Source organism: Denticeps clupeoides, chromosome 14, assembly GCF_900700375.1.
Source record: "Denticeps clupeoides chromosome 14, fDenClu1.1, whole genome shotgun sequence".
In the NCBI taxonomy this organism is placed as follows: domain Eukaryota; kingdom Metazoa; phylum Chordata; class Actinopteri; order Clupeiformes; family Denticipitidae; genus Denticeps; species Denticeps clupeoides.
In genome coordinates, this window is record NC_041720.1 from 4,062,455 (window position 1) to 4,089,964 (window position 27,510).

The 27,510-nt window shown below is 40.1% G+C and overlaps 1 protein-coding gene across 1 annotated transcript in view; it reads right to left on the reverse strand.

Moving 5' to 3' along the window:
* LOC114763647 (uncharacterized) overlaps positions 1-27,510 on the reverse strand; it is a gene marked incomplete at its 3' end in the record, with an annotated part of 60,425 nt that overhangs the window by 19,414 nt on the left and 13,501 nt on the right. The window contains 4 exon segments of the mRNA XM_028953415.1: positions 8,080-9,009; positions 13,876-14,068; positions 14,071-14,718; positions 18,451-19,787. Coding sequence (XP_028809248.1) covers positions 8,080-9,009; positions 13,876-14,068; positions 14,071-14,718; positions 18,451-19,787 — 3,108 coding nt within the window.

A 27,510-nucleotide genomic window follows, 5' to 3' on the forward strand; every position in this document is an offset into this window, starting at 1 on the left:
ATCTGGATCTATCTTTATTTCCAAGGAAGGCGATGATGCTACTTACTGGTGGGGAGTGACATTAATGTTGCCAACTCCTCAGTAAGGAAAGTAGTTATTGGCTGTCCCGCAAGTCGCTTAATGAGTTTTTTTTGCTTAAGCCACAAGTCACAATAAACGAGTGAAATGTGAAAATATTTACCAAAAGATTTTCATATTAAATCTAGATTAACAATCTAAATGGACCAAAAAATAACAATAGAAAAAAAGCAGAAGACCCAAGTTTAAATCAAATTCAAATTTTATTTGCCACATACACAGTCATACACAGTATGAAATTCAGTGAAATACTTTAGCGACTGCTACAGACCACAGTATTGCAAATATTTTAAGTATACAATGAACCAATATGCAAATATTGCAAACATAACCAAATATTACACTTTTATGTTTTTACATAAAATATGTGTAACAGGTAGGGAGAAGGTGTGTAAATGATTGAATTCAAAGTAAAAAGTAGAAAATCTGTGCAAGAGCAAAAAAGTTTGTGCAAGGATTCTGGGGGGATTGAGTCCAGAAGTGATTGAAAGTGAAGTGATTGTCACATGTGAGACACAGCACACGGTGCATACAGTGAAATTTGTCCTCTGCGTTTAACCCATCACCCTCAGTGAGCAGTGGGCAGCCATGACAGGCGCCCGGGGAGTAGTGGGGACGGTGCTTTGCTCGGTGGCACCTTGGTTCTGGATTCGAACCGGCAACCAGAGAGGTGTACTGATTAGGGGGGAGCTTCCTTAACCACTAGGCCACTACTGCCCCTGGGTGCTGTTTTACGTTGGAAGAAATACATAGAATATATAACACCACACAGGCCGGACTTTGATTTACTTAACCTGAGACAATAATGTGTTGTATAAGTAGCAGTAACCATACTTCACTCCCTAAGTGTTTTTTTTATTGTATTTATTTTATTTATTTCTGGAAAACAGACATTCATGTTGATACTTTGTGATTAATACATTTATTAACATGATGGATGTACATGTAACAATTGATACAGAATGTCAACTAAATAAAAAAAAAAAGTGAAAGTGCTGGAGTGTATTGGAGTTCTATGTAGGATTGTTGTTGAGAGCTTGTATAGCCTGCGGGAAGAAGCTCCTCCTCATTCTCTCTGTGTTGGACTTCAGGGAGCGGAAGCGCTTCCCTGATCGCAGCAGAGAGAACAGTCCATTGTTCAGGTGGCTGAGGTCCTTCTCTATCTTCCTGGCACTGGTCCAACACCGCTTATTGTAGGATGATTGAAGGTCAGGAAGCTTGGTACAGATGGTGCGTTCAGCTGATCGAACCACCCTCTGTAAGGCTCGCCTGTCCTGCATGGTGCTGTTCTCGAACCAGGTTGAGATGTTTCCCATCAGGATGCTCTCTATGGTGCAGGAGTAGAAGTCACTGAGCACCTTGGAGGGCAGTCTGAAATCTCTCAGGCGTCTGAGGTGGTAGAGACACTGCTGGGCCTTTTTCACCACGGTGTTGATGTGACAGGACCATGACACGTCCAACATTTCTGCTGATTATTTATTTTATTTTTTCCTCTGTATAAGAAACATTGTCAAATAAAACCTGAAGATTTTAAGGTTTGTTTAACACCAGGACTCTCAAGTCACATTTCAACAAGCTCACATTGTCATGCACCACACATAGAGGTGTGAAACTTCTCTGGTCTCACGGTTCGATTAGATTACGATTATCAGTGCCTCGATATCGATGCATGCCATACATTTTCTACACAGTTAAGGTCTTTGCAACCATGAGCAGAAAATCTCTCTGTTTAGTCCTCTTCTCACCTTGTAACAGTCTCATATGTACTGGTCGTACTTCTTTAAATGCACACCTTTCTCAGCATTTCTCTGATTCGTGTGTAGTGGAGAAAAACCCTTTACAACCTGAAGCCACAAACGCTATAAAAGCGGCTGGTCTAGACGTCCGTGGCGTCAGGTGAGTGCTAACTGAACACAGACCGCTTTTCTGCGCCTTGTAGAAAATCTAAAGCCGCTTTTCATGGCTCAGAGCAAAAAGTCAGCGAGTTTTTCTAGACTCCTGGTAAGACGATAATGTCGGTTTGTAGATCTCTGGACACTCAGAGAAAGATCAGATTTTCCTCCGTTCCAGCTTCGTGTGTGTGTGTTTCGAAGTGGCAGAAAGAAAACTCGCCTGCTTGGATTCTATTAAGTTTCAACTTTGACCGCGGTGCGAGAACAATGCCGGTGGGTGCCTCACCGTGCAGCGTGAAACTCGTACCCAGAGCCGTGCTGTACTCAGGCCGCCACAGTCACTACCGGCACTACTTTTTAACAAGAAAATCACCTAGCAACCCCATTATAATATAATCGATTATGTTTTGCACTGCATCGATGCAATATCGTCCACGTCTGCACCGCCATGCATCGATTATACAATTAAATTCAACACCCCTACCCTGGACACACTCAGGGTTAAGTTTCTTGCTCAGGGACACAATGGTAGTAAGTGTGTTACACACTAAGCTACCACCATCCTCTGTAAACATCATCGAGCTCAAATTGTGAAAGTAGTTATTTTCACACATACATTGGGCACCGCAGAGTTCAGACCTTAACGCCATTGAGAATCTCTGCGATGTGCTGAGAAGATTTTTTGCAGCATTCCACCTGTGGCATCATGTGTACAAGATCCTAACAGAAGAAGAATGTAACTCTTGTAACTCACTTGGAGTGAATTTATTTAAGCCTTAAAACACGGTTGCAGGTTCAATACATCATATTGTCACTTAACCCTCCGTTATCCCTGTAAATGACTGTTGGTTAAGTAATGTCATCTGGTCCCAAAAGAAGCTAACATAATATTTAAAAATGCAAAGATCTTTTCCAATTACATTTGTAAAACCCGCCTATCAGCCCAATAACGGAACCTGATACGACGGTGAAGGGTTTAGTGTGTATGACGTTTTTTGACGCAAAATAAAATAACGAATCTACAAAACTAATTTATTTATCAACCAGATAAATAGTCTTAGATCTGTATTATCTGACTCCAATATAGCTACCAAGACTACAGAGAGTGCAGAATTATTAGGCAAGTTGTATTTTTGAGGAATAATTTTATTATTGAACAACAACCATGTTCTCAATGAACCCAAAAAAACTCATTAATATCAAAGCTGAATGTTTTTGGAAGTAGTTTTTAGTTTGTTTTTATTTTTAGCTATTTTAGGGGGATATCTGTGTGTGCAGGTGACTATTACTGTGCATAATTATTAGGCAACTTAACAAAAAACAAATATATACTCATTTCAATTATTTATTTTTACCAGTGAAACCAATATAACATCTCCACATTCACAAATATACATTTCTGACATTCAAAAACAAAACCAAAACAAATCAGCGACCAATATAGCCACCTTTCTTTGCAAGGACACTCAAAAGCCTGCCATCCATGGATTCTGTCAGTGTTTTGATCTGTTCACCATCAACATTGCGTGCAGCAGCAACACAGCCTCCCAGACACTGATCAGAGAGGTGTACTGTTTTCCCTCCTTGTAAATCTCACATTTGATTGATGGACCACAGGTTCTCAATGGGGTTCAGATGAGGTGAACAAGGAGGCCATGTCATTAGTTTTTCTTCTTTTAAACCCTTTCTTGCCAGCCACGCTGTGGAGTACTTGGACGCGTGTGATGGAGCATTGTCCTGCATGAAAATCATGTTTTTCTTGAAGGATGCAGACTTCTTCCTGTACCACTGCTTGAAGAAGGTGTCTTCCAGAAACTGGCAGTAGGACTGGGAGTTGAGCTTGACTCCATCCTCAACCCGAAAAGGGCCCACAAGCTCATCTTTGATGATACCAGCCCAAACCTAGTAGTCCACCTTCACCTTGCTGGCGTCTGAGTCAGACTGGAGCTCTCTGCCCTTTATCAATCCTGCCACGGGCCCATCCATCTGGCCCATCAAGACTCACTCTCATTTCATCAGTCCATAAAACCTTAGAAAATCAGTCTTGAGATATTTCTTGGACCAGTCTTGACGTTTCAGCTTGTGTGTCTTGTTCAGTGGTGGTCATCTTTCAGCCTTTCTTACCTTGGCCATGTCTCTGAGTATTGCACACCTTGTGCTTTTGGGCACTCCAGTGATGTTGCAGCTCTGAAATATGGCCAAACTGGTGGCAAGTGGCATCTTGGCAGCTGCACGCTTGACTTTTCTCAGTTCATGGGCAGTTATTTTGTGCCTTGGTTTTTCCACATGCTTCTTGCGACCCTGTTGACTATTTTGAATGAAACGCTTGATTGTTCGATGATTGCGCTTCAGAAGCTTTGCAATTTTAAGAGTGCTGCATCCCTCTGCAAGATATCGCACTATTTTTTACTTTTCTGAGCCTGTCAAGTCCTTCTTTTGACCCATTTTGCCAAAGGAAAGGAAGTTGCCTAATAATTATGCACACCTGATATAGGGTGTTGATGTCATTAGACCACACCCCTTCTCATTACAGAGATGCACATCACCTAATAAGCTTAATTGGTAGTAGGCTTTCGAGCCTATACAGCTTGGAGTAAGACAACATGCATGAAGAGGATGATGTGGACAAAATACTCATTTGCCTAATAATTCTGCACTCCCTGTATTCACTTTAGATGGGTAGTTGGAATGAAGAGGACAATAGGGACTGAATAATGTATAAAGTTAGGGAGAACTAAAGACTCTGCAAATTTGCATTGACTTAACGAATCTTGATCAGCAAAACAGTGGCCAGTTAGTAAATCAAGTATAATTAACATAATAACTTTCTACCATGCGGATTTGCACCGACTGACAGGCTGATCACAACAGGGGCAGGAAGAAAAGAACTCTCTATGGTTCACACACAATACCTGCTTACGTGATATAGGATCAAGAAGTTCTTTAAACATACATAAATCTGCCGTGTTGCCATATGATCAGAAAGTTCCCCCTATAACAAACAACTTTAGTTGACAGAATATTCTATAACAAGACTGGAGATTAAAGATATCAATATTTACATTTATTATCATACATAATCTTCACAGCTCTACAGATATAGTAAATAGTTCCTTAATTGTCCAAAACAAGATAGAATGATAGAATGAAAATCAATCCAACATACCCAACAGATGTTACACACAGCACTGAATAAAAGAACAGGTAGCAAAGTTCTTAAAACCGCAGCTTGTGTGGGAGAATCTGAATGCAGTGACTCCCCGAGCGGCACGTTACCTTCCCTTTTGTATCCTCGATCTGGATCACTTTGGGGGGGTCACTATATGACCCCCTCAAGTGTTGGAGACCTTTGATGTTGTTATGGTTTGGTTTCTCATTTATAGGCCTATACTTAAAATTTTGTTGCTGCATATTACAAATATTGTTATTTAGAGTTTCAAAGTTAATGAGATGGCATCATTAAGAAGATCTTGCAGAAATAAGCCTGATGTCTTCTGTTACATTTACGGCGAATACACTCTTGTTCATAACAGGAAACCAATCACAAGTTTCGTAAAGCATGCATACCTTGCTTATTTCAGTATGGCACTAGGTGACCAAGACAAAGCTTCGGCACCACACATGGTATGCAAAAACTGCACTGAGTATCTGCGTCAGTGGACCAAGGGTCGTAAGAGTTGTCTGAAGTTTGGAATACCCATGGTCTGGAGGGAGCCGAGAAACCATGACACTGATTGCTACTTTTGCGCTATTGATGTGACTGGGATAAACAGAAAAAAACGGAACAACCTGACATATCCTGATCTTGAATCAGCACGTCGTCCTGTAGCTCATTGCGATGAAATCCCAATACCTGTCTTTGGAGAACTTCCTGTTACTAGCGACCAAGACTCTTCCAGTGTTGAAGAAAATGAAGAAGAATATGTGGTTGATGAAAGCGGTGCGCTTATTTCTCTCAAGAGAAGGATTTGGTGTACTGTTCAGATATTGCACAACTTCTACACAAGCTTGGAGTGCCACAATACGAACCCACAGATTGGAGACTGTTCATTGACAGCATTTTGCTGCACAATGGCAACCTCTATGCCTCTGTACCCCTCGCACACTCGACTACACTGAAGGAGAAGTATGAAGCAGTGAAGTACGTTTTGGAGAAAATTTGCTATGATCAGCATCACTGGTATATCTGTGTTGACTTAAAGATGGTGAACTTTTTGTTGGGACAGCAGTCGGGGTTTACCATGTACCCCTGCTTCCTTTACATGTGGGACAGTAGGGACAGAACTCATCATTACATACAGAAGGACTGGCCTGAGCGGAAGGAATAGGCCACTACTGCCCCATTTTTTTTGTGTGACTACATCTTTGCTTTTGTTACAATAAAAAGGCACAGTATATGACACAGTGCTGAAATTCTTTAATCAAATAATTCATTTAATCCATCAGAGGGATAGAAACATAAAAAAGGTGACAGTTTGTTAGTTACCGTTTGCTTTTATGGAAATTCAGGTTCTTATTTTGTGGATACAGCAAATTTTGTTATAGAAAATCTGTGAATGTCTAACATCAAAACTGATGTAATCGAAAACATTGGCTATAAATCTGGCAACCAGTTTTGTTGGCAGTTTCTTTTGAAATATGTGTGTTTCAAGCACGGTTCAGAAAAAATCGAAATAAAAGTGTTTCCGTCAGCCGCTTGAGAAGTGTGTCTGTGATTTGACAATACAGAGAGAACAGTACTGATCCTAGTATGGATCCTTGGGTAACTCCATATTACACCAATGCCTTTTCTAAACATTCACCATTGATATTGACAAAAGTGAATCGATCCAGTGGATATGATGTACAGTACAGGCCAAAAGTTTGGACACACCTTCTCATTCAATCAAAACTATGAATGAACACAGGAGAGTGATGGAGTGCTGCGGCCGATGACCTGGCCTCCACAGTCCCCGGACATGAACCCAATCGAGATGGTTTGGGGTGAGCTGAACCGCAGAGTGAAGACAAAGGGGCCAACAAGTGCTAAACCCCTCTGGGAACTCCTTCAAGACTGTTGGAAAACCATTTGAGGTGACTACCTGTTGAAGCTCATCGACAGAATGCCAAGAGTGTGCAAAGCAGTAATCAGAGCAAAAAAAACTAGAATATAAAACATGTTTTCAGATATTTCAGTTATTTTTGTTAAGTACATAACTCCACATGTGTTCATTCATAGTTTTGATGCCTTCCGTGACAATCTACCAATGTAAATGGTCATGAAAATAAACTCATTGAATGACAAGGTGTGTCCAAATCTCATAATCAGAAAGTTGCCGGTTTGAATCCCGATCCGCCAAGGTGCCACTGAGCAAAGTTCGTGCAGGTACAAAAACCACCGCCACTTGACAGACAAAAAGGCTTCTCAGTCGACTCTGTAGCATCCTAGCATGCATGCATGCCTTGCTTTTGTTTACATTTTACATTTACAGCATTTACCAGACGCCCTTATCCAGAGCGACTTACAATCAGTAGTTACAGGGACAGTCTCCCTGGAGCAACTTAAGGTTAAGTGTCTTGCTCAGGGACACAATGGTAGTAAGTGGGATTTGAACCCGGGTCTTCTGGTTCACAGGCGAGTGTGTTACCCACTAGCCTACTACCACATTAATTGGAGCAATAGAAGGTTATGTGCTCTGATGAATCCAGATTTACCCTGTTCCAAATTGATGGGTGCATGACAGAGTTTGAAATTATAAAGCCTAGTTCAGACCTTAACGCCATTGAGAATGTTTGGGATGTGCTGAGAAGAATTTGTGCAGCATTCTGACTGTCGCATCATTTGTACAAAATCCTGACAAAAAAGAATGTAACTCTTGTTACTCACTTGGAGTGAATTTATTGAACCCTTAAAACTTTCCAATATACAACCAGACAACCACAAGGATGCAGGTTTGATACATCATATTGTCATTAAACCATCCGTTATACCAACAATAAAATGACAAAAGCACAAACTAAATAGCAGTTTGGGAATATGAAATTATACATCATACTATTGCCAACCTCTGTGATATGTGGTTTTGGGTTGGAAAGTTTGTACAGTTTTTAAAGCCTGCACTGGCACTACTTCTCTTCAAGATGTAACGTCTGGTGCGTTTTGAGTTTTAAGTTAGTTGTAAACCTCTTCCCACACTCCACACACTGGTAGGGCTTCTCTCCAGTATGTATCCTCCGGTGTATTTTAAAGTTTGAAGAGTCTGTAAAACTCTTCCCACACTCCACACACTGGTAGGGCTTCTCTCCAGTATGTATCCTCTGGTGTTTTTTAAAGCTTGATGCTCGTGTTAAACTCTTCCCACACTCTACACACTGGTAGGGCTTCTCTCCAGTATGTATCCTCTGGTGTATTTGAAGTTGTGATGCTTGTATAAAACTCATCCCACACTCCACACACTGGTAGTGCTTCTCTCCAGTATGTATCCTCTGGTGCATTTTAAGGTTTGATGCTTGTGTAAAACTCTTCCCACACTCCACACACTGGTAGGGCTTCTCTCCAGTATGGATCCTCTGGTGTATTTTAAGGTGTGATGCTCGTGTAAAACTCTTCCCACACTCCACACACTGGTAGGGCTTCTCTCCAGTGTGTATCCTCTGGTGTATTTTAAGGTTTGATGCTTGTGTAAAACTCTGCCCACACTCCACACACTGGTAGTGCTTCTCTCCAGTATGTGTCCTCTGGTGTATTTTAAGGTGTGATGCGTGTGTAAAACTCTTCCCACACTCCACACACTGGTAGGGCTTCTCTCCAGTATGTATCCTCTGGTGTGTTTTAAAGCTTGATGCTTGTGTAAAACTCTCCCCACACTCCACACACTGGTAGGGCTTCTCTCCAGTATGGATCCTCTGGTGTATTTTAAGGTTTGATGCTTGTGTAAAACTCTTCCCACACTCCACACACTGGTAGGGCTTCTCTCCAGTATGGATCCTCTGGTGTATTTTAAGGTCCGATGCTCGTTTAAAACTCTTCCCACACTCCACACACTGGTGGGTCTTCTCTGGTTTTAAACTGTAGACATACATCTTGAACTTGTGCATTTTTTCCTCAGTTCCCTTTTTACATGTTTTATCCATGAGTTTGTTTCCAATGTCTGCAAATACAGGAACAATTTAAAGTGAAATTTATACTATTTACAATTTATTTATACTATTTTTTTTCTATAATGTAACACTTGTTTGAAACAAAATACAATTACACTATGACATGAAATCGGTTAAATACTCCAGCAACAATAAAAATCACATCTGGTTATTCCAGTCATAAAAAAATAGCAAAGAGCTGCTGTTGCCAATTTAGCAACTTAGTAGATAGATCTACTGACATTTCAGATACATTTAACAACATTTTAAAGTTTTTAATAACTTTCTAAATAGCATTGGTTACTTTCTGTATAGCATTGTAACTACATTCTCCTGTAAACCAGGCTGAAACACAACACACGCAGTCACCTTTAGAAATGTTTCCCCGGAGATTCCTCAGTTCCAGCTAATTTTACACTGAGCACAACAAACTCCAACTTCTCTCTGTTCGCATATAAAGGCTTGTAGAACACGTGAGCTGCTGCAGTCTTTTACAGCCAATCACAGCAGAGTGTTTTCTTATTTAAATTTGATTGGAGGATGTGGGGAAGTGGGCTGGACAAAGAATAGTGAAGAAAAGGTTTCGGCATTAAAAGTGAGAATGATCCCAGACATCAGTCTGAATGCGCATTTAGCTGCTATTTAGCATAACTGTATCTGTGATAATGTGTAGAAAGGAGAATCACTCACAGAAAACACAGGAATATTTCTTCTTGTTCAGAACAACTGTGCCTGGGAGCTTACTTGCTCTCTTATCTGGGTATATTTTACCCCCAAGGAAGGCGATGGTGCTACTTACTGGTGGGGAGTGACATTAATGTTGCCAACTCCTCAGTAAGGAAAGTAGTTATTGGCTGTCCCGCAAGTCGCTTAATGAGTTTTTTTGCTTAAGTCACAAGTCACAATAAACAAGTGAAATGCGAAAATTTTTACCAAAAGATATTATTTTATATATATAATATTTTATATTATAATATTGTCATATTAAATCTAGATTAACAATCTAAATGGACCAAAAATAACAATAGAAAAAAAGCAGAAGACCCAAGTTTAAATCAAATTCAAATTTTATTTGCCACATACACAGTCATACACAGTATGAAATGCAGTGAAATGCTTTAGTGACTGCTACAGACCACAGTATTGCAAATATTTTAAGTATACAATGAACCAATATGCAAATATTACACTTTTATGTTTTTACATAAAATATGCGTAACAGGTAGGGAGAAGGTGTGTAAATGATTGAATTCAAAGTAAAAAGTTGAAAATCTGTGCAAGAGTAAAAAAGTTTGTGCAAGGATTCTGGGGGGATTGAGTCCAAAAGTGATTGAAAGTGAAGTGATAGTCACATGTGATACACAGCACACGGTGCATACAGTGAAATTTGTCCTCTGCGTTTAACCCATCACTTTGAGTGAGCAGTGGGCAGCCATGACAGGCGCCCGAGGAGCAGTGTGTGGGGACGGTGCTTTGCTCAGTGGCACCTTGGCGGATCTGGATTCGAACAGGCAACCTTCTGATTACGGGGCCGCTTCCTTAACTACTAGGCCACCACTGTCCCTGGGTGCTGTTTTACGTTGGAAGAAATGCATAGACATTATAACACCACACAGGCCGGATTTTGATTTGCTTAACCTGAGACAATAATATGTTGTATAATTAGCAGTAACTTTCTGGAAAAACAGACATTCATGTTGATACTTTGTGATTAATACATTTATTAACATGATGGATGTACATGTAACAATTGATACAGAATGTCAACTAAATAAAAAAAGAAAGTGAAAGTGCTGGAGTGTATTGGAATTCTATGTAGTATTGTTGTTGAGAGCTTGTATAGCCTGCGGGAAGAAGCTCCTCCTCATTCTCTCTGTGTTGGACTTCAGGGAGCGGAAGCGCTTCCCTGACCGCAGCAGAGAGAACAGTCCATTGTTCAGGTGGCTGAGGTCCTTCTCTATCTTCCTGGCACTGGTCCAACACCGCTTATTGTAGGATGATTGAAGGTCAGGAAGCTTGGTACAGATGGTGCGTTCAGCTGATCGAACCACCCTCTGTAGGGCTCGCCTGTCCTGCATGGTGCTGTTCTTGAACAAGGTTGAGATGTTTCCCGTCAGGATGCTCTCTATGGTGCAGGAGTAGAAGTCACTGAGCACCTTGGAGGGCAGTCTGAAATCTCTCAGGCGTCTGAGGTGGTAGAGACACTGCCGGGCCTTTTTCACCACGGTGTTGATGTGACAGGACCATGACACGTCCTACATTTCTGCTGATTATTTCTTTTATTTTTTCCTCTGTATAAGAAACATTGTCAAATAAAACCTGAAGATTTTAAGGTTTGTTTAACACCAGGAGTCACATCCCAAGTCACATTTCAACAAGCTCACATTGTCATGCACCACACATAGAGGTGTGAACCACAGTTATAATAGTTTTGGATTTTTCATTAGTTTTAGTTTTTATTTCGTTTAGATTTTTTTTTTCAAATTCAGTTAGTTTTAATTAGTTTTTAGAGGCAGATTTACTAGTTTTTATTAGTTTTGATATTTTGAAATTGCTTAGTTTTAGTTTAGTTTTTATTAGTTACAGTGTTAGTTTTAGTTTTTTTTTTTGTAAATTAGGAAATTTGTCAGGTGCATGAATCAAAATCACCAGAATAGACTTATCCATCTTAGCTCCGATAAGGTTATTGACTCTTGCAGCTCCGGGTGTTTTTAATTTTGGTTCGAGTGAAGTGGTGAACTTTTTGAAGGTAATCGAGTCACACAGTCGTGTAGACATTCCAGTCTTAATAAACATATTTACCAATGCTTCTTCTCATTTGTGGTGTTCCTGCGTATTTACTAGCCAGCAGCTACTTGGTCCATTATGGATGCTGTAGTATCACGTTCCTTTCCCATGTTACCTGGCCTGGCTACCGCTTCTCTTTCGGGGAGGGCGGGCGAGAGGCTGGCTTGTTCAGGTACTCTTGGTTCGCCTTTTTGTGTGAGCTTTTCAAATGGACTTTCAGATTTGTGGGGTTTTTCCCCTTGAGAAGTATTCCACATATTGTATCACCTGCTTCTACAACAAGGCACTTACTTTTATTTTTGCCACTGTCATAATCAAAGAAATCCCAAATAGGACTTTCTTCCGCTTTCTTCCGACTTTCGCTGCAGCCATCACGCTAGCCGGTGGCGTCACGGACAGACTATGGACACGTGACGTCACAGACCACGTGTTACCATAATGGTCAAAAACCTGGCTTAAAACTGGCAGCGTGAAGTAAATTGATTTTAATTCAACCCAAAAGGCTTATTACAAAGACGAAAACGAAGGACGTTTTTGCTATAATATTAGTTCGTTTAAGTTCGTTTTGTATACACACAAAACAGTTTCAGTTAGTTTTCGTTTTTTTTTAACTCTTTATTTCAGTTAACGAAAATGCTTTTTCAATTCTAGTTTTAGTTTTATCGTTCGTTTTCGTTAACTATAATAACCTTGGTTTGCACTTTCTCTGGTTTCACGGTTCGATTAGATTACGATTATCAGTGCCTCGATATCGATGCATGCCATACATTTTCTACACAGTTAAGGTCTTTGCAACCATGAGCAGAAAATCTCTCTGTTTAGTCCTCTTCTCACCTTGTAACAGTCTCATATGTACTGGTCGTACTTCTTTAAATGCACACCTTTCTCAGCATTTCTCTGATTCGTGTGTAGTGGAGAAAAACCCTTTACAACCTGAAGCCACAAACGCTATAAAAGCGGCTGGTCCAGACGTCCGTGGCGTCAGGTGAGTGCGGACTGAACACAGACCGCTTTTCTGCGCCTTGTAGAAAATCTAAAGCCGCTTTTCATGGCTCAGAGCAAAAAGTCAGCGAGTTTTTCTAGACTCCTGGTAAGACGATAATGTTGGTTTGTAGATCTCTAGACACTCAGAGAAAGATCAGATTTTCCTCCGTTCCAGCTTCGTGTGTGTGTGTTTTGAAGTGGCAGAAAGAAAACTCGCCTGCTTGGATTCTATTAAGTTTCAACTTTGACCGCGGTGCGAGAACAATGGCGGTGGGTGCCTCACCGTGCAGCGTGAAACTCGTACCCAGAGCCGCGCTGTACTCAGGCCGCCACAGTCACTACCGGCACTACTTTTTAACAAGAAAATCACCCAGCAACCCCATTATAATATAATCAATTATGTTCTGCACTGCATCAATGCAATATCGTCCACGTCTGCACCGCCATGCATCGATAATATACGATTAAATTCAACATTTACATTTACATTTACAGCATTTATCAGACGCCCTTATCCAGAGCGACTTACAATCAGTAGTTACAGGGACAGTCCTCCCTGGAGCAATTTTAGGGTTAAGTGTCTTGCTCAGGGACACAATGGTAGTAAGTGGGATTCGAACCCGGGTCTTCTGGTTCATAGGCGAGTGTGTTACCCACTAGGCTACTACCACCCAATTCAACACCCCTACCCTGGACACACTGGTAGTAAGTGTGTTACACACTAAGCTACCACCATCCTCTGTAAACATCATCAAGCTCAAATTGTGAAAGTGGTTATTTTCACACATACATTGGGCACCGCAGAGTTCAGACCTTAACGCCATTGAGAATCTCTGCGATGTGCTGAGAAGATTTTTTGCAGCATTCCACCTGTGGCATCATGTGTACAAGATCCTAACAGAAGAAGAATGTAACTCTTGTAACTCACTTGGAGTTAATTTATTTAAGCCTTAAAACACGGTTACATCTTCAAGATGAAACATCTGGTGCGTCTTGAGGTTTAAGGTCATTGTCTCCAGTATGTATCCTCTGATGTATTTTAAGGCTATATGCTTGTGTAAAACTCTTCCCACACTCCACACACTGGAAGGGCTTCTCTCCAGTATGTATCCTATGGTGTATTTGAAGGTGTGATGTTCGTGTAAAAATCTTCCCACACTCCACACACTGGTAGTGCTTCTCTCCAGTAGGTGAAGGTGTGATGTTCGTGTAAAACTCTTCCCACACTCCACACACTGGAAGGGCTTCTCTCCAGTATGTATCCTCTGGTGTATTTGAAGTTTTGATGTTTGTGTAAAACTCTTCCCACAAGCCACACACTGGTAGGGCTTCTCTCCAGTATGTATCCTCTGGTGTATTTGAAGGTTTGGTGTTTGTGTAAAACTCTTCCCACACTCCACACACTGGTAGGGCTTCTCTCTAGTATGTATCCTCTGGTGTATTTGAAGGTGTGATGTTCGTGTAAAACTCTTCCCACACTCCACACACTGGTAGGGCTTCTCTCCAGTATGTATCCTCTGGTGTATTTGAAGGTTTGATGTTTGTGTAAAACTCTTCCCACAAGCCACACACTGGTAGGGCTTCTCTCCAGTATGTATCCTCTGGTGTATTTGAAGGTTTGGTGTTTGTGTAAAACTCTTCCCACACTCCACACACTGGTAGGGCTTCTCTCTAGTATGTATCCTCTGGTGTATTTGAAGGTGTGATGTTCGTGTAAAACTCTTCCCACACTCCACACACTGGTAGGGCTTCTCTCCAGTATGTATCCTCTGGTGTATTTTAAGGTGTGATGCTTGTGTAAAACTCTTCCCACACGCCACACACTGGTAGGGCTTCTCTCCAGTATGTATCCTCTGGTGTATTTTAAGCAAATAAAATGATTGTATTTATGGTTGGGGGTCCTAATGAACCAGATTACTTAATTGATTGTAACATTGAAATAAATGTTCACCGATATCAAAACCTATAATTATTCATGGTATAACAGCTTTCTGCTGATTATTTCCTCTGTATAAGAAACATAAGAAATAAACGGCTGAGCAGTATACTGTTCTTTGTGACTTTGTTAATTACAGTATTGTTGACCTGAGTCATGAGGTTTTTTTTCAGTGCCCATGAGCTTGAATGTCTAAAATTTTCTCTTGCCGGTTTGAATCCTGGTCTGCCAATGTCCCACCGAGGTGCCACTGAACAAGGACTATATGCTCTTCCCACACGCCACACACTGCTATGGGTTTATAGTTTGTATGTAATTTTTTTTGTTTTGTTTCTTAGGTGTCAGCAACAGTGGCTGACGTGGAAAAGAGTTTTACACTTCCAGACTCTCCGAGACTGATTGTCTTAGATAATGTACAATGAACCAAAATCTGTAAATTATTTAATAAACTTGGTCTGTTGTATTTTCAGTTTGTATTTTCTATAACATGTTGCCTGTATTTATTCATTTAGGTGAAATTCTCACTGCAACTCAGTGGATGCTGAGTATTGAGGGCCAAGTGGTCGTGAATCCACACCCCAACTTTGTGGCAGGATTTGCTGCTTTGTTTGCATTAGGGCTGCAACTAACGATTATTTTAATAATCGATTAAGCTGTCGATTATTTTTTTATTAATCGTAGAATACAAAAAAAATGTAAATACAAGAAAAGCATTCATTTCCAACCCTTTATTCAAAATCAGAACCAAAATCAGAACCAAAAAAGGAAGTGCACAAACATGTTGCTCCTTGAGCTGTTATAATAATAATAAAATAAAATAAAAATTGACTAACACAAAAAACATACACATGTATGCTTTACATCAGCCAAATATACTTTTTTTTTTAATAAAGTGCCAACTGAGCTGCCAGAACGATAAATAATTTATAAAAAATAAAGAACAATACAAATCAGAAAATTTAACAGGATTTGTTTGAATGTCAGAACTTGTTCTCTACACTACACTGCAGATGCACACACTCACAGACACACACACTCACAAACTCTCACACTGACACACACACACACACACACTGCAAAAAATGCTTTTCTAACTTAGTAGTTTTGTCCTGATTTCAGTTCAAATCTCTAAAAAATCTTAAATCAAGATACATTTACTAGACACATGAAATAGCATAAGAAATGATATAAGATATAATAAGAAATTTCTCATCAAACATCTCAAAATTAAGTGATTGTTTGTTTAAAACAAGCAAAATTATCTGCCAATGGGGTAAGAAAACTAATCTTAATGAGATATAATCTCAAACTGAAGTTTTAAGCATCACTTAATTTTTCTTGTCTAGTAATCTTGATTTAAGATTTTTTAGATAATTGGACTGGAAACGAGACAAAATTACTAGGTAAGAAAAGCTTTTTTGACAACAGATTGAAAAATGAATGGTCCAAAAAAGACTAGTGAATAAAAACATGTCTTTAGTCTTTTAATGCAAAGTAACTATAGCACCCCTGCTTTACTACTGTTATTAACGAGCTAACGCTAACTTGTCATGCCTGTCAAGCTGGATGACGAGTAAACATTTACATTTACAGCATTTATCAGACGCCCTTATCCAGAGCGACAATCAGTAGTTACAGGGACAGTCCCCCTGGAGCAACTTAGGGTAGAGTGTCTTGCTCAGGGACACAATAGGCGAGTTGTCCACGCGGAGACGCAGAGAACAGTCCGAACGCTGTTTCATCCCCCCTCCACACCTGTAGGTGGCGCTGTAAGTCCCCGTCTAGTTCTCCTCCGCGGCGAGTTAAACACCAGCACCAGGGACATTACGTTCCTCACTTCAAAATGGAACTAAAGTAGGATTCTGTAGCGACGTACCCTGCTGCTGAACTCCCTTCCTCCTCATCAAACACTCTTAACATGTTTGCGTTTCAGGTGCTGGATCATTGCCGTGGTGCTCCCGTGCCGTGCCATGTCGCTTTTGCATATTTTCGCACAGATTTCTCTGCCTCCGCCATGTATCTGTCCTCTACCTCCGCTCGTTTTTTTTGCTCTGCGCTGCGCTGTCGATAAGGCGCTAAACTCTGCTAGCATCTGTGCGCGTGTTCATTCCGCTCCACGCTCAAATAAAATTTTTTTTTAAATAATCAAACGTCTCCGCGTCGCGACATAAAAGAGCGATTAGAAAATTCGTTGCCAACTCTTTTAGTAAACGATTTTTATCGATTCAATCGATTCATTGTTGCAGCCCTAGTTTGCATCATACTACATCTTCAATCTGGTGTACCAGCATGAGGCATCCTGCACACTTGAGTTTATCCAGAGGTAAAAAAAAAAATACTTTACTATGCATGTGCGTATTTATATTATTAAATATAATATTTTTATATTAAATATAAAAGTTAGAGGTTTCGTTCACCCAAAAATGAAATTTCAGTCATTAATCGCTCTCCTTCGTGTCATTCAAAAGCCATAAGACCTTTGTTCATCTTTGGAACACAAATAAATATTTTTTAAAGAAGTCCAAGATGATTTTCCCCTTCCATATAGACATCAATAAGTAGGTCATATGAGAACTTTTTTTGCTTGTCATTTCGACGGATTCATTGCTTAAGTCAGATTCGTTTTGGTACCAAAATGCCATTTTGTTGTTTGAGCTTAAAGGGATTACCATCATTTACTCACCTTCAGTTGTTCCAAAATTCTGAGTTTCTTTCTTTTTTTAAGATATTTTAAAATGTTGGTAACCAGACAGTTGACAGTAGCCATTGACTTCCATATTTTTGCCCTATTATTGAAGTCAATGGCGACGTTACTTGTCTGGTTATAAACTTCATTAAAATATAATCTTTTGTATTCAACACAAGAAAGAAACAACTTAAGGAAGAGTAAATAATGACCATTTTTCTTTTTCTTTTAACTATTGCTTTATGCTTTAATCTTGAGTTGTTTGTAGTTGTTTTGTGACAGCTGAATTTTTTCTGTAGTTGAAAAAGTAAAGTTATGTTACCAGTGACAGTGCTGAAGTGCTGTCAGGTGTCAGCTTTAATAAACAGTTTTCTTACAACAGCTTTGAATTTGAGTAATTATTTTTTAAAATCTTTGTTTTAATGCATTCACATCAGTATAATGGTAAAGAGCACTGTACAGTTCACAGTTAAAATTCTTATATACAGGAATTTCATAGTAAAAATGTTACAGCTACATCTTGGCTTTTGTTGAATTCACAGGATTTTATTGGCAACATTTGTTGCCAGGTAAGTACAGTAATTTAGCATAATTACAAAAATTTTATAATCCTGTAAAAAAACAAATAAAATACTGTATTCTGCAAACATCAATTTATTGTAAATTGCTAAGCAGTATTATACTGTAATCCATTTTACTGCAATTAGCAACTATTTAACAGGATTTTATTGGCAACTTTTTTGCCAGTAAATTATTGTGAATTCTACAGTACGTTCTTTACAGTGTATGTATCCTCTGGTGTTTTTTAAGGCTTGATGCATGTGTAAAACTCTTCCCACACTCCACACACTGGTAGGTCTTCTCTCCATTATGTATTCTCTGGTGTATTTTAAGGTGTGATGCTTGTATAAAACTCTTCCCACACTCCACACACTGGTAGGGCTTCTCTCCAGTATGTATCATCTGATGTTTTTTAAAGCTTGATGCATCTGAAAAACTCTTCCCACACTCCACACACTGGTAGGGCTTCTCTCCAGTATGGATCCTCTGGTGTATTTGAAGGTGTGATGCTTGTGTAAAACTCTTCCCACACTCCACACACTGGTAGGGCTTCTCTCCAGTATGTATCCTCTGGTGTATTTTAAGGTTTGATGTTAGTGTAAAACTCTTCCCACACTCCACACACTGGTAGGTCTTCTCTCCATTATGTATTCTCTGGTGTATTTGAAGGTGTGATGCTTGTATAAAACTCTTCCCACACTCCACACACTGGTAGGGCTTCTCTCCAGTATGGATACTCTGGTGTATTTGAAGGTGTGATGCTTGTGTAAAACTCTTCCCACACTCCACACACTGGTAGGGCTTCTCTCCAGTATGTATCCTCTGGTGTATTTTAAGGTTTGATGTTTGTGTAAAACTCTTCCCACACTCCACACACTGGTAGGGCTTCTCTCCAGTATGTATCCTCTGGTGTATTTTAAGGTCTGATGCATGTGTAAAACTCTTCCCACACTCCACACACTGGTAGGGCTTCTCTCCAGTATGTATCCTATGGTGTTTTTTAAAGCTTGATGCTTGTGTAAAACTCTTCCCACACTCCACACACTGGTAGGGCTTCTCTCCAGTGTGTATCCTCTGGTGCATTTTAAGGTTTGATGCTTGTGTAAAACTCTTCCCACACTCCACACACTGGTAGGGCTTCTTTCCAGTATGTATCCTCTGGTGTTTTTTAAAGCTTGATGAGTGTGTAAAACTCTTCCCACACGCCACACACTGGTAGGGCTTCTCTCCAGTATGTATCCTCTGGTGCATTTGAAGGTGTGATGCGTGTGTAAAACTCTTCCCACACGCCACACACTGGTAGGGCTTCTCTCCAGTATGTATCCTCTGGTGCATTTTAAGGTGTGATGCGTGTGTAAAACTCTTCCCACACTCCACACACTGGTAGGGCTTCTCTCCAGTATGTATCTTCTGGTGTATTTTAAGGCTTGATACTCGTGTAAAACTCTTCCCACACTCCACACACTGGTAGGGCTTCTCTCCAGTATGTATCCTCTGGTGTTTTTTAAAGCTTGATGAGTGTGTAAAACTCTTCCCACACGCCACACACTGGTAGGGCTTCTCTCCAGTATGTATCCTCTGGTGCATTTGAAGGTGTGATGCGTTTGTAAAACTCTTCCCACACGCCACACACTGGTAGGGCTTCTCTCCAGTATGTATCCTCTGGTGTATTTTAAGGTGTGATGTTCGTGTAAAACTCTTCCCACACTCCACACACTGGTAGGGCTTCTCTCCAGTATGTATCCTCTGGTGTTTTTTAAGGTTTGATGCTTGTGTAAAACTCTTCCCACACTCCACACACTGGTGGGTCTTCTCTGGTTTTAAACTGTAGACATACATCTTGAACTTGTGCGTTTTTTCCTCAGTTCCCCTTTTACATGTTTGATCCATGAATTTGTTTCCAATGTCTGCAAATATAGGAACAATTTAAAGTGAAATTTATACTATTTACAATAAGTATTTTTTTCTATAATGTAGAACTTGTTTGAAACAAAATACAATTATACACTGACATGAAATCGGTTAAATACTCCAGCAACAATAAAAATCACATCTGGTTATTCCAGTCATAAAAAAATAGCAAAGAGCTGCTGTTGCCAATTTAGCAAGTTAGTAGATAGATCTACTGACATTTCAGATACATTTAACAACATTTGATTTTTTAATAACTTTCTAAATAGCATTGGTTACTTTCTGTACAGAATTGTAACTACATTCTCCTGTAAACCAGGCTGAAACACATGCTTTGCATAGATCATCTCTAATGCTTAAATTAATCAGACCTCTTTCAAAAATAATTATTGTGTAGAATAGGTACATAATACAGATATTTCCTCTACAAGACTAACAGACAGAGGTCTTCTTAATCTTCACACAACCATGTGACGCTTGGCAAATTGAGAAAGCTGCTAGAATTCTAACTAAAATCCTTTAACACCCTTTATTTAACTCCACTCACCTGAATAGACTTCATCATCCAACTCGTCCTTTACATCAGTTCCCTTTGGTTCCAGTGTTTTACCACAGTTCAGAGATGTGAGGATGTCTGATGTCATTTCTGGTTTATTTACCTTTTTACAAAAAAACTAATTTTATATTACTGAGAATTTATAAAGACACGCAGTCACCTTTAGAAATGTTTCCCCGGAGATTCCTCAGTTCCAGCTAATTTTACACTGAGCACAACAAACTCCAACTTCTCTCTGTTCACATATAAAGGCTTGTAGAACACGTGAGCTGCTGCAGTCTTTTACAGCCAATCACAGCAGAGTGTTTTCTTATTTAAATTTGATTGGGGGATGTGGGGAAGTGGGCCGGACAAAGAATAGTGAAGAAAAGGTTTCGGCATTAAAAGTGAGAATGATCCCAGACATCAGTCTGAATGCGCATTTAGCTGCTATTTAGCGTAACTGTATCTGTGATAATGTGTAGAAAGGAGAATCACTCACAGAAAACACAGGAATATTTCTTCTTGTTCAGAACAACTGTGCCAGGGATCTTATTTGTTCTCTTATCTGGATCTATCTTTATTTCCAAGGAAGGCGATGATGCTACTTACTGGTGGGGAGTGACATTAATGTTGCCAACTCCTCAGTAAGGAAAGTATTTATTGGCTGTCCCGCAAGTCGCTTAATGAGTTTTTTTTGCTTAAGTCACAAGTCACAATAAACGAGTGAAATGTGAAAATATTTACCAAAAGATTTTCATATTAAATCTAGATTAACAATCTAAATGGACCAAAAAATAACAATAGAAAAAAAGCAGAAGACCCAAGTTTAAATCAAATTCACACATACACAGTCATACACAGTATGAAATTCAGTGAAATACTTTAGCGACTGCTACAGACCACAGTATTGCAAATATTTTAAGTATACAATGAACCAATATGCAAATATTGCAAACATAACCAAATATTACACTTTTATGTTTTTACATAAAATATGTGTAACAGGTAGGGAGAAGGTGTGTAAATGATTGAATTCAAAGTAAAAAGTAGAAAATCTGTGCAAGAGCAAAAAAGTTTGTGCAAGGATTCTGGGGGGATTGAGTCCAGAAGTGATTGAAAGTGAAGTGATTGTCACATGTGAGACACAGCACACGGTGCATACAGTGAAATTTGTCCTCTGCGTTTAACCCATCACCCTCAGTGAGCAGTGGGCAGCCATGACAGGCGCCCGGGGAGTAGTGGGGACGGTGCTTTGCTCGGTGGCACCTTGGTTCTGGATTCGAACCGGCAACCAGAGAGGTGTACTGATTAGGGGGGAGCTTCCTTAACCACTAGGCCACTACTGCCCCTGGGTGCTGTTTTACGTTGGAAGAAATACATAGAATATATAACACCACACAGGCCGGACTTTGATTTACTTAACCTGAGACAATAATGTGTTGTATAAGTAGCAGTAACCATACTTCACTCCCTAAGTGTTTTTTTTATTGTATTTATTTTATTTATTTCTGAAAACAGACATTCATGTTGATACTTTGTGATTAATACATTTATTAACATGATGGATGTACATGTAACAATTGATACAGAATGTCAACTAAATAAAAAAAAAAAGTGAAAGTGCTGGAGTGTATTGGAGTTCTATGTAGGATTGTTGTTGAGAGCTTGTATAGCCTGCGGGAAGAAGCTCCTCCTCATTCTCTCTGTGTTGGACTTCAGGGAGCGGAAGCGCTTCCCTGATCGCAGCAGAGAGAACAGTCCATTGTTCAGGTGGCTGAGGTCCTTCTCTATCTTCCTGGCACTGGTCCAACACCGCTTATTGTAGGATGATTGAAGGTCAGGAAGCTTGGTACAGATGGTGCGTTCAGCTGATCGAACCACCCTCTGTAAGGCTCGCCTGTCCTGCATGGTGCTGTTCTCGAACCAGGTTGAGATGTTTCCCATCAGGATGCTCTCTATGGTGCAGGAGTAGAAGTCACTGAGCACCTTGGAGGGCAGTCTGAAATCTCTCAGGCGTCTGAGGTGGTAGAGACACTGCTGGGCCTTTTTCACCACGGTGTTGATGTGACAGGACCATGACACGTCCAACATTTCTGCTGATTATTTATTTTATTTTTTCCTCTGTATAAGAAACATTGTCAAATAAAACCTGAAGATTTTAAGGTTTGTTTAACACCAGGACTCTCAAGTCACATTTCAACAAGCTCACATTGTCATGCACCACACATAGAGGTGTGAAACTTCTCTGGTCTCACGGTTCGATTAGATTACGATTATCAGTGCCTCGATATCGATGCATGCCATACATTTTCTACACAGTTAAGGTCTTTGCAACCATGAGCAGAAAATCTCTCTGTTTAGTCCTCTTCTCACCTTGTAACAGTCTCATATGTACTGGTCGTACTTCTTTAAATGCACACCTTTCTCAGCATTTCTCTGATTCGTGTGTAGTGGAGAAAAACCCTTTACAACCTGAAGCCACAAACGCTATAAAAGCGGCTGGTCTAGACGTCCGTGGCGTCAGGTGAGTGCTAACTGAACACAGACCGCTTTTCTGCGCCTTGTAGAAAATCTAAAGCCGCTTTTCATGGCTCAGAGCAAAAAGTCAGCGAGTTTTTCTAGACTCCTGGTAAGACGATAATGTCGGTTTGTAGATCTCTGGACACTCAGAGAAAGATCAGATTTTCCTCCGTTCCAGCTTCGTGTGTGTGTGTTTCGAAGTGGCAGAAAGAAAACTCGCCTGCTTGGATTCTATTAAGTTTCAACTTTGACCGCGGTGCGAGAACAATGCCGGTGGGTGCCTCACCGTGCAGCGTGAAACTCGTACCCAGAGCCGTGCTGTACTCAGGCCGCCACAGTCACTACCGGCACTACTTTTTAACAAGAAAATCACCTAGCAACCCCATTATAATATAATCGATTATGTTTTGCACTGCATCGATGCAATATCGTCCACGTCTGCACCGCCATGCATCGATTATACAATTAAATTCAACACCCCTACCCTGGACACACTCAGGGTTAAGTTTCTTGCTCAGGGACACAATGGTAGTAAGTGTGTTACACACTAAGCTACCACCATCCTCTGTAAACATCATCGAGCTCAAATTGTGAAAGTAGTTATTTTCACACATACATTGGGCACCGCAGAGTTCAGACCTTAACGCCATTGAGAATCTCTGCGATGTGCTGAGAAGATTTTTTGCAGCATTCCACCTGTGGCATCATGTGTACAAGATCCTAACAGAAGAAGAATGTAACTCTTGTAACTCACTTGGAGTGAATTTATTTAAGCCTTAAAACACGGTTGCAGGTTCAATACATCATATTGTCACTTAACCCTCCGTTATCCCTGTAAATGACTGTTGGTTAAGTAATGTCATCTGGTCCCAAAAGAAGCTAACATAATATTTAAAAATGCAAAGATCTTTTCCAATTACATTTGTAAAACCCGCCTATCAGCCCAATAACGGAACCTGATACGACGGTGAAGGGTTTAGTGTGTATGAAGTTTTTTGACGCAAAATAAAATAACGAATCTACAAAACTAATTTATTTATCAACCAGATAAATAGTCTTAGATCTGTATTATCTGACTCCAATATAGCTACCAAGACTACAGAGAGTGCAGAATTATTAGGCAAGTTGTATTTTTGAGGAATAATTTTATTATTGAACAACAACCATGTTCTCAATGAACCCAAAAAAACTCATTAATATCAAAGCTGAATGTTTTTGGAAGTAGTTTTTAGTTTGTTTTTATTTTTAGCTATTTTAGGGGGATATCTGTGTGTGCAGGTGACTATTACTGTGCATAATTATTAGGCAACTTAACAAAAAACAAATATATACTCATTTCAATTATTTATTTTTACCAGTGAAACCAATATAACATCTCCACATTCACAAATATACATTTCTGACATTCAAAAACAAAACCAAAACAAATCAGCGACCAATATAGCCACCTTTCTTTGCAAGGACACTCAAAAGCCTGCCATCCATGGATTCTGTCAGTGTTTTGATCTGTTCACCATCAACATTGCGTGCAGCAGCAACACAGCCTCCCAGACACTGATCAGAGAGGTGTACTGTTTTCCCTCCTTGTAAATCTCACATTTGATTGATGGACCACAGGTTCTCAATGGGGTTCAGATGAGGTGAACAAGGAGGCCATGTCATTAGTTTTTCTTCTTTTAAACCCTTTCTTGCCAGCCACGCTGTGGAGTACTTGGACGCGTGTGATGGAGCATTGTCCTGCATGAAAATCATGTTTTTCTTGAAGGATGCAGACTTCTTCCTGTACCACTGCTTGAAGAAGGTGTCTTCCAGAAACTGGCAGTAGGACTGGGAGTTGAGCTTGACTCCATCCTCAACCCGAAAAGGGCCCACAAGCTCATCTTTGATGATACCAGCCCAAACCTAGTAGTCCACCTTCACCTTGCTGGCGTCTGAGTCAGACTGGAGCTCTCTGCCCTTTATCAATCCTGCCACGGGCCCATCCATCTGGCCCATCAAGACTCACTCTCATTTCATCAGTCCATAAAACCTTAGAAAATCAGTCTTGAGATATTTCTTGGACCAGTCTTGACGTTTCAGCTTGTGTGTCTTGTTCAGTGGTGGTCATCTTTCAGCCTTTCTTACCTTGGCCATGTCTCTGAGTATTGCACACCTTGTGCTTTTGGGCACTCCAGTGATGTTGCAGCTCTGAAATATGGCCAAACTGGTGGCAAGTGGCATCTTGGCAGCTGCACGCTTGACTTTTCTCAGTTCATGGGCAGTTATTTTGTGCCTTGGTTTTTCCACATGCTTCTTGCGACCCTGTTGACTATTTTGAATGAAACGCTTGATTGTTCGATGATCGCGCTTCAGAAGCTTTGCAATTTTAAGAGTGCTGCATCCCTCTGCAAGATATCGCACTATTTTTTACTTTTCTGAGCCTGTCAAGTCCTTCTTTTGACCCATTTTGCCAAAGGAAAGGAAGTTGCCTAATAATTATGCACACCTGATATAGGGTGTTGATGTCATTAGACCACACCCCTTCTCATTACAGAGATGCACATCACCTAATAAGCTTAATTGGTAGTAGGCTTTCGAGCCTATACAGCTTGGAGTAAGACAACATGCATGAAGAGGATGATGTGGACAAAATACTCATTTGCCTAATAATTCTGCACTCCCTGTATTCACTTTAGATGGGTAGTTGGAATGAAGAGGACAATAGGGACTGAATAATGTATAAAGTTAGGGAGAACTAAAGACTCTGCAAATTTGCATTGACTTAACGAATCTTGATCAGCAAAACAGTGGCCAGTTAGTAAATCAAGTATAATTAACATAATAACTTTCTACCATGCGGATTTGCACCGACTGACAGGCTGATCACAACAGGGGCAGGAAGAAAAGAACTCTCTATGGTTCACACACAATACCTGCTTACGTGATATAGGATCAAGAAGTTCTTTAAACATACATAAATCTGCCGTGTTGCCATATGATCAGAAAGTTCCCCCTATAACAAACAACTTTAGTTGACAGAATATTCTATAACAAGACTGGAGATTAAAGATATCAATATTTACATTTATTATCATACATAATCTTCACAGCTCTACAGATATAGTAAATAGTTCCTTAATTGTCCAAAACAAGATAGAATGATAGAATGAAAATCAATCCAACATACCCAACAGATGTTACACACAGCACTGAATAAAAGAACAGGTAGCAAAGTTCTTAAAACCGCAGCTTGTGTGGGAGAATCTGAATGCAGTGACTCCCCGAGCGGCACGTTACCTTCCCTTTTGTATCCTCGATCTGGATCACTTTGGGGGGGTCACTATACAACCCCCTCAAGTGTTGGAGACCTTTGATGTTGTTATGGTTTGGTTTTAGTACTAACATATTTGTTATATCTTATATCTGTTTAATTTATGTGACAGGATGTCACATTATGTCCTCAGGATGAAGAGTCTGTGGGAGAGATCTCATCCACCTGCTCTCATGACCATTTGGTAATAATAGTCCGTGGGGGTCAATCTTTGATCTTGTGACCATTTGGTAAATAATAGTCTGTGGGATCGATTACACTGGTCAACAGTAAAGGTCTAACTTTTCATAGCTGATCTAGGATAATTTAAATGTGCTAAATCCAAAAATCACATTGGTTTTGCGCTACCAGGTCAACTTTTTGATCTATTGTTGAAATTAGATAAACTGATGCCATGCAAAGCATTATGTAAACTACATTGTGTGCGTGTGTGCGTGTTTCTCATTTATAGGCCTATACTTAAAATTTTGTTGCTGCATATTACAAATATTGTTATTTAGAGTTTCAAAGTTAATGAGATGGCATCATTAAGAAGATCTTGCAGAAATAAGCCTGATGTCTTCTGTTACATTTGCGGCGAATACACTCTTGTTCATAACAGGAAACCAATCACAAGTTTCGTAAAGCATGCATACCTTGCTTATTTCAGTATGGCACTAGGTGACCAAGACAAAGCTTCGGCACCACACATGGTATGCAAAAACTGCACTGAGTATCTGCGTCAGTGGACCAAGGGTCATAAGAGTTGTCTGAAGTTTGGAATACCCATGGTCTGGAGGGAGCCGAGAAACCATGACACTGATTGCTACTTTTGCGCTATTGATGTGACTGGGATAAACAGAAAAAAACGGAACAACCTAACATATCCTGATCTTGAATCAGCACGTCGTCCTGTAGCTCATTGCGATGAAATCCCAATACCTGTCTTTGGAGAACTTCCTGTTACTAGCGACCAAGACTCTTCCAGTGTTGAAGAAAATGAAGAAGAATATGTGGTTGATGAAAGCGGTGCGCTTATTTCTCTCAAGAGAAGGATTTGGTGTACTGTTCAGATATTGCACAACTTCTACACAAGCTTGGAGTACCACAATACGAACCCACAGATTGGAGACTGTTCATTGACAGCATTTTGCTGCACAATGGCAACCTCTATGCCTCTGTACCCCTCGCACACTCGACTACACTGAA